The following is a 12974-nucleotide window of genomic DNA, read 5'->3' on the forward strand; positions in this document are numbered from 1 at the left end:
AATATCAGTTTGAGGTATAACCACTCACTCCTTCCCTCTGTTAAACGGCCAACACTACTATACTTAAGTTGGGTGCTGTGTCACCGACTTCAATTTCTTCACACTTGTCACCAGACTGGCTTAATTGATTACACAGCACAATAAGCACAATATGCACAAATGTAACACCACATTGCACACTCACCTTAAAACAGTTGACCCTTTCCCCCCCTTCCATTTCCGACCCTGACTCCCTCTTCCCTGTTCCCTTCCCCCTCACCTAGGAAGGGTGAGGGGGAAGGGAACTCTTCTCTTTTCATATTCTCCCTTTAATGCAGTTTTTCTTATCCTTCCTGAGGGAGTGCTCATGCTGGTCACAATTATTAAAATAAATTAATTTATTTAATTGCAGTAACAAAACATGCATTGCTGTCTTAAAAAGATTGCACTTCATGTGGTGTTGACCTTCGACAGCATGTGCAAACAAGGAAAAAAAAAGTGCTCAAGGGTCCTAAAGGTAAAGATAAAAAAAGACACCGTGCAACCATTATGGTGGATTATAGGGTACATGTAAGCTATTTAAGTTGCCTTTGTCCGATTAAACTGTTATTAAACTGTTACTGTTATTTTGCCAAAGGCCTGCTATGCCTACGTTCAGTCATCTAAAAGAGTCATCTTGTTTATTCCAACTGAACTAGAGTACATAAAAAAGGGGGTGATAACTCAACAAGAAACTGACTGAAAAATAAAATGTGCAATATATCAAAGAAATATTTGCAAACGTCACATCATATGATTTCTGACAGGTGTACTGTAAAAATAAATAAATAAAGGAAATACTGCATTGTGTGAAGGACATTGGATAAATTCAGAGAACTTACCACTTATATCACTAAGTTTGTGTAGTGTTGTTTTTGGTATCCCTGGACCTGTAAAGAGGAATAAATGTTGCTAAATAAATTGTGATTGCTTGCTTTATTTATCCACACAGTTTATTCTAACACATCTATTGGACTTGATTAAACCTTTCAAAGTTGCCTCTCAAATGTACACCCTTTCTGACAACCTCGGGAGCCACACACTTAATAGACATGATAAAACATAAACCTAAGATATTCCTATTTATTATTGTTCTTTATATCTGGTTCACTGGGAAATGAACAGTGCTATCAGTTACCTCTGCAGCTCAGAAGAACGTGCTGGGAGCTAGGACTGAGAACTGCATCATAGAAGGCGCATTTTGACTTGAAAAGCGAGCAGGTCAGACATTCTTTATGAATAGGATCTATGGTGGACACTCTGTGGACAAAAGTCAGTCAGTAAAAAACACACAGCAACATAATTATCAGCACAGGAATTTTGAATAATTCAAAATCGAATGCAGAAATCTGCGTACATGCAGTAGATAACAACCTAGATCTGTGTTCAAATTATGACATAAATCCAAAAGGTAACTTTTCAAGCCATTCTTAATCTTGTCATTTCATGCATTTGTTATTTGCATTTTATTTTTTTCGTTTGAATTAATCCGTGACTTTGTTCTGAAGGAAAGTGAACAGCAATACCATAAACTTACCTGTATTATCCACAACTAATGGAGACTTGCCAACGTCTCTTTCTGTTTTTTCTAAATTTGTTTTTTTTTTCCATTTCTGTGTGGAATTTACGTGTTTTTTGCATGGAGTCTCAGAAGAACACAATAAAGAACTTATAACTAGCATTTTGTTTGATTATAGATAATCCTAGTTTCTTCTTTGATATCTAAAAATGTTGGATGCAAAATCTAGGGGCATTTCTTTTTTAATGTCAACATTTGTGGAATACGTTCAGTTTTTTTGGTTACCGGCCATACAAGTTCAAGAAATCAATTATCAGATTAAAAGGGGAAAATCTATAATGATGCATCAATTGTACAGTTTATTTTCTCACTGCGAAATATGAACCATTTATTCCATACCTGTACAAATGTTGTTGTGTTGCTCCCTTCTCCAGACTAAGAAAGTATCTGTAATATAAAGGTAACCAGAAACTTAAAAGTTCATGATATAGCAGCAGGTGAGTTTTTATAATGCGATACTCTAGCTTACACCATATTTATCTTCTCATCGTAGGAAAGAATTCGAGTGACCTCCCAGCTTCCCGAGGTCAGGTGACGGAGGTTGGTCTCTTGACCTTCAAACTAACAGCACGTTACAATAACAGAGAAAGACAGAGATTCAACAAACTTGCAATCTCTCCACAGCCTTGAAGAACCCTGATTGTGTTGAATTTTCAAAGCTACAGCTTTATATTATATTATATCTCCAGCAACATGAGTCACCTTTGTACATCACCCGTTTTGATATATTTAAGTAAATGCATCCCTCAATCACGGCTGATCCAGGTAATTGAGTTGGGATGTAATATGAAATGATGAAGCTTTAAATAGTCATAAGGGCTGTGCGAGTAATTGGAAGCCTTTTTCCTGTCAGCAGTACAAATAAAAGAAACTCATTACATACAAAAAGCTTCATTTTAGCTGTAAAAGCACCTAACTAAATATACTGGCTTTATCAAAAGTTTAAGATAGTTTACTTGGTTGGAGATCATAGTAATATGGTAGAAAGTCCCTCGACCCCCGTGCTTTAAGGGCAGGGTGATGAAGAATGAGTTGCAGTCTGTAGAAAACACTGGTTCTTCATTCTGGGAAGAGAAATGCAAAAAGTATCGTTAGAGATGTTGTGGTGCCACATGCTGCAGAGTAGAAAGCTGAATATATGCATTGACATAACATTTTTAAAAATATACTTTTTTGCTTCAATGGCAACCATTGTCTTTTTTTTATATAGCTAATATAATTTGAAACAGTGCATAATGTGTCATTTTTAATATGAAGTGCAGGAGCAAAAGAAAAGCATAACCTGAAATCATTCAGAAAAAAAGTATTAGTGTAATGATTGTCTCACCTGCTGATCAATCCATCTCTCTGAAGTCATTACATGTTTCTGAATCAGAAAAAAAGAAGTATGAAGAGGTATTTGTATGATTCATGCTTCAACCACAATGACCCAATTGTTTCTTACGTTAACACAGCTGCTGGTTTTGGCATCACACAGTGAAAGTATTGACTTATTTTGAGCTCGATTCACCCAGCGCACAGTCAGTCTGTCCTGTGACACCCACTTCAACATGGTAACATAGAACTCACTGAGGAAGGCAAATGTGGAAAAACAATGAGTGCAGATAAGAAAGACAGATTGTTCAGAAGCTAGTATAGTTACCTATTTTCAAAGCTGTCTGGAGGCCTGGCTTCAATTGTAATGGAGCTGCCATTCAGAGTGATGATATAAACCCTGACCGTGGGATTTATTTGGCCCATCTGTAGGAAGAACTGTATTAGAATACAATTCTATTCCCTGCGCTAATCACATGATGCTCCATACAGGTTGCAATATCACCAGCCTGCAACATACCACAATCTTCTTTTGTTATGTTTACTTTCTCTGAAGAATGTGCCAGACTGACTGTTGGAGAGGATCTAAAAGGAAAGCAACACTCTTTGTTGTAAGAGTGTTGTTGGCTTTGTATAAACAGATTAGTTTTTGTCACTTTGGTGTCTGTCTTTTCCCATCTATTACCTTCTGCCACCATGCAGTAAGGACCAATCTTTAAGGTTTACATTATCAGCATACAGTGCGTCCTGAAATGTCTATAATGTTGTGTACCCAGTGTTTGGTAAGTTCTGTCATAATTTTTCTTTTCTTAATTGAAAAAAAGAGTGTTTTAATTATGTATGCATCTACCGTCTGTGTGAGTGTGTGTCTGTGTGTGGAGCAAATATCTCCCCGACGCGGTGCGAGTTCGACCTGAAATTTGGTCAACGGGTTCCAAATACCCCGAGTGTGTGTATCTGTTATTGTGGAGTATTTTGGTCATTTAAAAAGGTTTATTTTAATTTTATTTCACTTCTGGACGGCCCCGAAATGAAACCTATTCAGCTTTTGACCTCAGGGTGTGAGGGGGCGCTATCTATATCTATTTCACTGCACAGCTCACTTCCGGTGCATGCATGAGCTCCCGTGGGCTTCTCTTTTCTCTTTTGAGGAAAAATACTTTTTTACTGTTCTTTATTTGGTGATGACATTTCGAAATGTTTATTTTCATGTTAGTTTGACCGTACGCTATTTAGACCGGACAGACCTCACCTGGAAGTTATTGACGGCAATGGCTGCTGTGTTGAAAGCTGCACATTTCTCAGCAGCACGCGTGTGTGAGAGAAAACCAACGGAGGACACACACACACACACACACACACACCATGTTTTCTCTGGAAGTGTGAGCCACACACGATTTATAGATTAAGTTATTCTCAGTCTCCTCGCTAAGTTACATCTGTTTGAATATTAATTACGAATTACTAAACTTGGATGATAAGCACCCCTGCACTAAGAAATGTTAAATGCTAAATAAATAAGTTTTATTTGTACGAATTAATGTGTCTTTTATCTATGATTCTACCTAAACCGCCGCATTGGTGCAAACTTTCTATATCAATTTATCATGTGCATGTCCCATAGAATTAAACCAGGGAAATCGCACACGTTAGTTTACATTGCACCCGCACATATACCCTTTTATAAACTACAAAAGTATGCACACCTCATTGTACGTCCAACTTTCAAACTTTACTTAAGAGCCCACATGAATACTTCTGACGAGCACTGTACTAGTCTGTATGAAACTTTGTCAAAACATACAATTCTTTTAAAAATAAAATAACACCAATGAATTTAATTCAAAATAAACTCATTCTCAGGCTCTACGTATAGCTACATTTATGAACTCTCAAACTGAAAAAATAACCTCTATTAAATGCTGTCTTGGCATTGTGCATTACTCTTAATCTGGTGGGTCCGCTATGATGTGATGCATTTTACTATTGTCTGGTCATTTCATTTTTTGTAGTTTCACAATGCCCGTTGATCATTTTAAAACAAATAATAATAATTTACTCAGTAATGGTTGGGTGTAGACATGTAACAAATATTACTTTACATTTAAAACGTACTTAAGTACATGTGAAATTACTGATTATACTCAAAATAGGTACAAGTACCCATAAAAGCAACTCAATTATAGTAACGTGAGTACTTACAATTAGTTATTTTCACCTCTGCATACAACTATGCACAGGAAAACAAATCGTTATTGGACTTACCTTTGGGTAGGGGTACGTCTTTCCTTTGGGGTAGAGAGACCCAGTGAAGAAGGGAAGGAGCATTTTAGGAACAAGAGTGTCATTGATGGTGAGGTAGGCCAGTCTGGTCCCATCAGGTGACCACCAGTGGGCCACTTGTGTATGCAATACCTCTGAGGAAGAGAGGAAACTACACATTAGAAAAACAAATACACAAGGGCAGACCCAATCATTTTAATATCAACCTGTTCAACCATGATGTTTTGTAACTAACATTACAAAACATATCTAAAGCTGGAGTCCTGCTCTTGTAATTTTTAATCATTTTGATTCCTTTATACATGTTTTTCTATATGTGCTTGGATTAATTGTATGAAACGAATTAGGCAAACAGATTAATTTATTGTAGAATAACAGCAACAAAAATGCTGTATTGTTTATTGTTGGACATCTGAGATTAAAGGAAAATGGTGCTTGCAAGAAGCAAATCTCAATCTGTCACTTAAATTTTAATCCACCTATACTAATGAATGAATAAGCCTTCATACTCTGTAACTGCGCATGCGCGACCTGGGGTTCATAGGTTGAGAGGGATATAAACGTCAACAAGCTTGTTCACCTTGTTAATTTCCAACCTAACAGTGTTTGTAATTTTAGTCCAGACATATTTAGTGTAATATAGTGTTTATATTCTTCATAATACACATGTTCAGACTAGAGGTGGGACCAGGGCAGGAAAAAGCAGGAAAGATTGTGAACGACTCCTCCCACCCTGGTCACAAACTGTTTCAATCTCTCCCCTCTGGAAGGAGGTTTCGCTCCATCAGGACCAGAACCTCCAGACACAAAAACAGCTTCTTGGCCAATAAAACATTTCTGATTCTATTCTGCTGATGCCACTTTCGGCCCGATCCAAGCACTTTTAAAAACCAATGGGAGCAGCTCAGCAGCAGTGTGGAAGCGAGGACAGTTCCCTCACTTCCACACAGGTGACCCCTGGTGAATGAAAAAACAACTACTTGGGTTTCCAGCGGGCAACATTCGGACTTTACCCGGGATTGATGCACGTATCCAAGCACTTTTGTAAAACAAATGGGAGAAGCAGTGTTAAAGCGACAGACCTCGTCTGCTTCCACACTCCTTCTCCCAAGCTTTTAACTTATGACAGTTATATATTTTCTGTATTTACCTTTATTGTTGTTAGTTTCTTTTTTGATTTGTGTAATTGTTTTAACAACTATAAAGTGTCTTTGAGTTTTTGAAAAGTGCTTATAAATAAAATGTATTATTATTATTAATGGAACAAGCAAGATTTCCGAGTGTGAAAAGGACAGTACGTGTTCTCACTTTGAAAAGATACATTTAGAAGGTACACCATTCATGAACCAGGTCCATGATTTGAAGCAGGTGCACAAGATGGACACTAAACAGGCCGATAAGTGAAACCGCACACATCAGTTGATTGGACACTGTTTAAAAAACCAGGAAACACCTGAATTTTCAGCTAATGTGCAGCATTAGCTTTAGCAGCTAACTCAGCATTTCTACCTTGGAGACCAATACTATGTTTCCACAAAAAATCTTTCAAGGAATCAACGCTCCAATGGGAAAAATAATCTAAGATTTTACCCCTCTTGACCTTTGACCTCATGCACGCAAACTGAACGAGAGCAAGATTTTAATGAGTGTGAAAGGGCTTACTAATGAAATGTGTCCATATTTTTACCCCAGAGATTAAAAAACATGACTCTTTTGTCTAATTTTCAGGTATTAGTTATTGGTTTTAACCAGTGATTTAACAGTTTAAGTTGACGTGCAGAGCTGACGTTCCCAGCAGCGCGCACTCCGACCAGAGCAAGTGTGGAATTCATGGATAGTGTGGCAATTGTGAGATAAAACCATAAAAAATGGGGTAAGCAGTGAAACTCTGCATGTCTGGGAGGAGGAGGAAGTTGCGTCTGTACAGACTGACGGGAGAGAAAGTTGGAGGAACGCGAAAATATAGTAAGAAATCCATTCAACTCTGACCCAGATGGATAAATAATAACAATTTTGCCATCAAAAGCCCGGTCTGTGTGTTTTTTTTTTTTTTTTGTTTTATATAAGGAAACAATGTTCAGATGTTAGAGTTGTCACTAAAGCAAAAAAAAAAAAGCTTTAAAGTCACTGACAGGGTTTTTTTTTACAAAAAGGCTTTTTTCTCAGCTTTTTGCTCTGAAACTGAAGCTTTGTGTAAAACTTGCTCTATTCAACGGCTGATTACAAAAGAGCGAAACAAGCCAGAAACATTTTTTGATGAAAGTAGAGGATTCAATCTTTCAGAATCTGGTGTCAGATTTCAGATAGTCATAGTAGAAAATATTCTGTGGGTCTTTAAAAATCAGTCAAAATGCTCAAAAACAGCTGGCACTGAGGGGGGTAGAAAATTGCAGAATAGCTGACACTGAATGAGTTAAGCAACTGTGACAGATGAGTGTGTCAGCGCATAGTGAAGAAGTGCGCAAGGCGCACACACGCTCTGCACTGTTTATAATGTGGATCTGTCTGGATATGCAACAGACATCTGTCTTTACCACTGTGTAAACTATAAAGCAGCAGCTTTGAAGTGTGTGCAGCCAGAGCGTTCTGTCTTATTACAGAGGAGAATGGAATCCATATCTGTCCTCTATAGTTCTTATCGATAAGGCTGAATGAATCCTTCAAGTGGAATGCCTATTTGCAATTCATGCTTGGATTCATCTGAGCATGAAGGGTAAACATTTTTTTGAAGCGTGCTTCTCCAGAAATCCAACTTTTGTGTGCTTCAGACGTATCTCGGACCGCTGCATTTCAGCAGCGGCACTTGGCGGATAGTGCAAAATATGATTTTAAATTAAAGAATATGGAAAAACTTTTATTACTGGAAATCAGCATTATTTTATTCATAGAATAAGGCACTAAAAGCACAAGATGTCAAAACTAGTGTCATACTAGAGCCCGCCCATTTTGGGATTTTTGCAGGCGATGCCAATATTTGGGGGTTTAAAAAGCTGATAATTCTGATACCAATGATTGCCTAATAACTCATAAATCCAACGATGTATGAAAAAACATTGATATACACAGGATACAGGAAGAAACATCTGAGCAATATCAATGAGTAATATCTAGCTTTTGAAAAGGTTCATCTGCAGCCACTGGCTGTTTGCAAAAAAGTCAAAAAACAAATGCATTACATTTTTTTTTACTTAAAACAAGGGACTAAACTTAATTTTAATGAATAATGCAGCTGCTCTCAAAACATGGAATACATAAAATTACTATTAAAAAAATACATTATATGGAGTCTTCAAATGTATTGTAATGAAGAAATTAACTTAACTGGTATGTATGAAGTGAAGTGGGATGTTATAGTAGTCTTTTAGTCTGTTCATTCACAGATTCATTTTTAGTAGGCGCGGGGTGCTCGTATGCCCTTCATCTGATGAGTTGACGACGACGAGCGTCACTACTGTGAAACAACTTGTCGTGCGTGTTTGACTTTAACGGGAAACTGGCCAAGTTTACATGGGACCTATATTTCCTCTTTAAAGCAAATTAAACTTAATTCCTCTTTAACCTGACCTTGTAAACCATAACTCCTAATTAAAGTTAATTCGGAATTAGGTGGCTGGTTTATTCAGTTTAAAATTCCAAATTAGAAAATTCCTCTTTCTTGTAAACACTTAACTTGGTTAAAGTTGCTTTAAGTTAATTCGTATTGTTTTGCGCACAAATTAAAAAAACCATCATGTACAGTAACTGTCGCCACTGAACAACCCAAACCAGTAACAAAAATGTGTGAATGAGGTGTGAATAGTCAAAGAATGCTGGTGTATTGTTCAGCGAGACTGAATAATCATCCACCCCCAAAACCGAACCTAAAAAGCCTCTGAAGACCAAAATTTAACAGAAAGTTTACTATTTTAAAACCTTCAATACTTTTATCTAAAGCATGGAGTGGTTTCTTTATGAGGTTTCTGGCTGCATGCTATTCTGCCCCTGAACTTAATTCAGTCACCTTCATCCCAGTTACGCACTCTGGGTGGAGCGACCCTGAATTGTAGGTGTTCCCATTCAAATCTGGCCTTACGCTCAACTTCTTTTTTTCTTATGCGCTTCTGAACCTGAAATAAGTACATTGCCTCAAGAAGGTGAAACATTATATTGCACTAGAAATTTGGACTCAACTATTTTAATTGAATCCACAAGGACTCATAAAATCGCAAAAGGGACTCATAAATAATCTATTCAAACTAACGCTGTCACAAGGAGTAACACAAGCACACCAACGGATGAAACTGACAGATCTCAGACTTCTGTCCATGCTGCTCAGACTGATGTCAAACTATTTTCATACTATGTACTAGGGCTGCAAATTTTAGTCGTTTAGTCAACTAATTGGTCGATGCCATCGTGGTCGACCAGCATCAGTTTCAATACCGTTTAAAAAAAAAAAAATGCAATGCACTTATATAGGTGATAAGGATTAAATATCAAATATAATTTAATGCCTAAACATGATTTCATGTCGAGCAACAGCTGCTTTAAGTGAGTGCTGGCTGAAAAAAAAAAGTGTTGCACTTCAGCTGTCAGCGCAGCGCTGTCCTCAGAGCAGATCAGAGCAGAGCAGAGAGGGAACGAGTTAACAGAGGAATTTCTGGAAGCACAAGCATCCACTGTTAAATCATTCCTTTTTCTGCACAAGAACATGGATTATCCTTATATTTGATATGTGGATTATGTAAAGAGATCCACTGCTGTCTCTGGCGCAGCGGCGCCCACTGCGCACCTGTGTTTGACGTGCATTTGTTTCCCCGTGCTCTGATGTGGACATTGTTTATTGTTTAAAGGGGACATATCATGGTTTTAAATCCTTTCTTTTTACATATAAATCATACAGTTGTGGTCTATATAAAGCGGAACTGCAATGCTTGGTTCTGAATTCCTCATTATTATAGCTCCACAGGCCCCTTTTCTACCCGTTTTCTGATGTGCTTCTGAGAGCAACTCGTTTTGGTGCGGTCTCTTTAAATGCAAATGAGACACTCCATACCCCGCCCCCTCTTCAGGTGACACTCGGTTCATCTCCACCCTGCTCGGCCATTTTTGTAGTTTGATAGAAGAGATACGGCTATGTAGCAGTGCATAAACTTTTTATTCGGAGGTTATTTAAAAAATGTCAACAACGGAATACTTGTCCATCCAGCCTTACATGTTCGAGTCAGAGTCGGACCCAGCGGAGCGAGATGAAAATGAAGATGATGAACCTGCAGAACCCTAACAAGTGAGTTAACACAAGCACCGAGCTAACGCTAGCGCCAAGCTAACGTCACGAAATGCATTTTAATACAGTCTTTTCAAAGACAAAAATGGCAAAATGAAATGACTAATGAAAACTTTAGACTTAAATTAAATCACGTAGGCCATATCATCAAGGATCTAAAACGAGCACACAGCGCTAACATATGAAGACAGTGCAACTGCTAATGCTAACAAAACAATGACAGGGACGTCTTATCATTAGCAACTGCTAATGCTAACAAAACAATGACAGGGACGTCTTATCATCACACTTTTTAGCGTTATTTACAGCTTACCGAAGTGTTCTGTTCGTCGTCTCCAAAGATAGAAGGAATTGAACCCTCAATCAGACAAAGTCTTTCTGTAAATCCTTCTTTATAATGGTGGAGGTTGCTGAAGCAGTCATCCTTGAAGTGCTTCACGCACACAAAAATGACCTTACCCACAGATGTGGGTACATTTCTGTGAAAAATAAAACTCAACCAGGCACTTAGAAAAGGTTCTGATGCTGGGAGACGGTGTAATGAAGCGTGTGGGTTACTACATCCAACAACCAAACATTTTGATTTATCCTCTCGTAACTTCGGCATCCTTGAACTTGGACTACAAAATAAAGCGTTGGACCTGGAGTTGATGTACTAATTTGGCAGTTCCGCTGCAAATACTGTGATGTAATAGTTCAAAAAACGTAATAGAGAATAGAAAAATCGAAACAGATTGAAAAATATGAGCAAAACAGAATATAAAGATATCTACGGAGCACCTGAAGAGATTAATTTGATTTTTTCTTTACTTCTAAGCACTCTAAATATACAACAAAATGCATTTAAGGGCTAAAAAAGTGGATTTAGCATGATATGTCCCCTTTAAAAGCAAGCTTACCACTAAAACAAACATAAATATGTCATTTATATGAGGAAAAAATAGGTTTTAATTGGTCGGGCTCTTATATAAATACCTAATGTCTGTCGTACCTTTTGCTTTGTCGCGTTGTGGTCAAGGAATAAGGTTCATATCATAAATGGTCTGTGTTTAAAAGCAAATTGGCATCACAAAATGCCAAAATAAAATATGTCTCATCCTTGTCTGCACCTGCTCATTCATTCTCCGTTTATTTATTTTTATTTTTTTGGTCGACAAATCGCTACGTGTGCCATAGTCTTGGTCGACCAACCATTTCCTTGGTTGACTACAGCCCTACTATGTACAACGTAAATCCAGTTTGATCACACCAGTCAGGGTAGGCAAGGTAGGCAGTGCCTACCCAAGGGTGAATTGATATTTTGATTATTTGTTTTAATTATAATATAATTGTAAATTATTTATTTTTCCATTTCCGATAGCCTACAATACCTATAAGTTTGAAAGTGTCAACATTTTGTGCTACTCATAGCCCAATTGGCTAAACATCGCTATTTTCTGGTACGGCAGAGACACTGCAGAGTCTCACTCCGCTGTAAGGCAGGAGGAGGCCACACCCTCTCCCAAAAGCACATTGCTGCTCTGCATCTGTTCCCATAGAGTATTTTTATGTGTTTTTGCATGTGCAGTCGGTTCCCCAAGATGAAAACCCTTCACATACAAAGGCAGCTCTCTTACGCTGCCTTTGGACGTAACCGTGCTTTGCTAAATGCTATACGTATGTTCACAGTGCATTAGAGAATTGATACCGCGTCGCTGCTGCTATGTTCTCTAGCGAGTGGGTGCGGGATAACACTCCAGAAAGGATGACAGCGCTAGAGATGATAAAGGAATTTTATTTTGAGGAACAACAACAGCTTTTAAAAGATGGGAAACCAACACCTGAGTTAACAGACCTTCAGCAAAGGTAAGGTCAGAAAATGTTTCATACTTTCCCCAGTGAATGGTACAAAAGGAAGGATTGACTTTGTGGATGAGCCTCACTGAGGCTGTTTCGAGTTGTTGCCATTTTCTCCATTTTTCTGTGTTTCCAACACAAACAATGGATGAGCTGCCGTGTAATGAGAGATATCTTGTTGAAAGAATTTGGAGGCTGCTATTGAATAATTGTTTATGTTTCTTTAATGGTGTTTTATGATGTTGATTTTGTTAGAATAACACTAACCAGCAGAAACATATGGATTTGTCATTGGTGTTGACATTGGTAGTCTCGATTTGCAACGCCCTGCCTACCCAACCCTAGTGCTCACGGCACGTCACTGCACACTACTAAATATCAAGTGAAACATTGATGACGGATGATGATGTTGACTAATGCGTGCTGATCCTTTCTGAATGCAGAAATTTAATAAGTTAATAAAATCAGGCCTTCAATTGAAACAAACATTAATCTGTTAAAATCAAAAATGTCTCAGGCCTTGGATGTCATACCTTCATAGAGCCAGTCAGCGATGCCGTTGAAGACAACCTCTAGTCCAGTGGATGTGAGCCTCCATGAGCTGCTCTGTACATCTGCCTGGTAGTAAATGTTGTTCTCAAATATGTATAGCTGTAAAATAAAGAGTAAATAAAGGTC

The 12974-nt window shown here is 38.0% G+C and overlaps 1 protein-coding gene across 6 annotated transcripts in view; it reads right to left on the minus strand.

Annotated features, from left to right (window-relative positions):
* The window catches only part of LOC114455327 (inactive dipeptidyl peptidase 10-like), a 146839-nt gene that overhangs the window by 34647 nt on the left and 99218 nt on the right, over window positions 1-12974 (minus strand). For all 6 annotated transcript variants that reach the window (XM_028436493.1, XM_028436494.1, XM_028436490.1 and 3 more), the window contains 10 exons: window positions 12830-12947; window positions 5177-5328; window positions 3240-3337; window positions 3042-3165; window positions 2925-2963; window positions 2554-2661; window positions 2067-2158; window positions 1937-1984; window positions 1157-1278; window positions 861-908 (listed from right to left, as the gene is read on the minus strand). In XM_028436493.1, coding sequence (XP_028292294.1) covers window positions 861-908; window positions 1157-1278; window positions 1937-1984; window positions 2067-2158; window positions 2554-2661; window positions 2925-2963; window positions 3042-3165; window positions 3240-3337; window positions 5177-5328; window positions 12830-12947 — 949 coding nt within the window. The remainder of the gene's footprint in view (window positions 1-860; window positions 909-1156; window positions 1279-1936; window positions 1985-2066; window positions 2159-2553; window positions 2662-2924; window positions 2964-3041; window positions 3166-3239; window positions 3338-5176; window positions 5329-12829; window positions 12948-12974) is intronic.

This window comes from Gouania willdenowi, chromosome 21, assembly GCF_900634775.1.
Source record: "Gouania willdenowi chromosome 21, fGouWil2.1, whole genome shotgun sequence".
Taxonomy (NCBI): Eukaryota; Metazoa; Chordata; class Actinopteri; order Blenniiformes; family Gobiesocidae; genus Gouania; species Gouania willdenowi.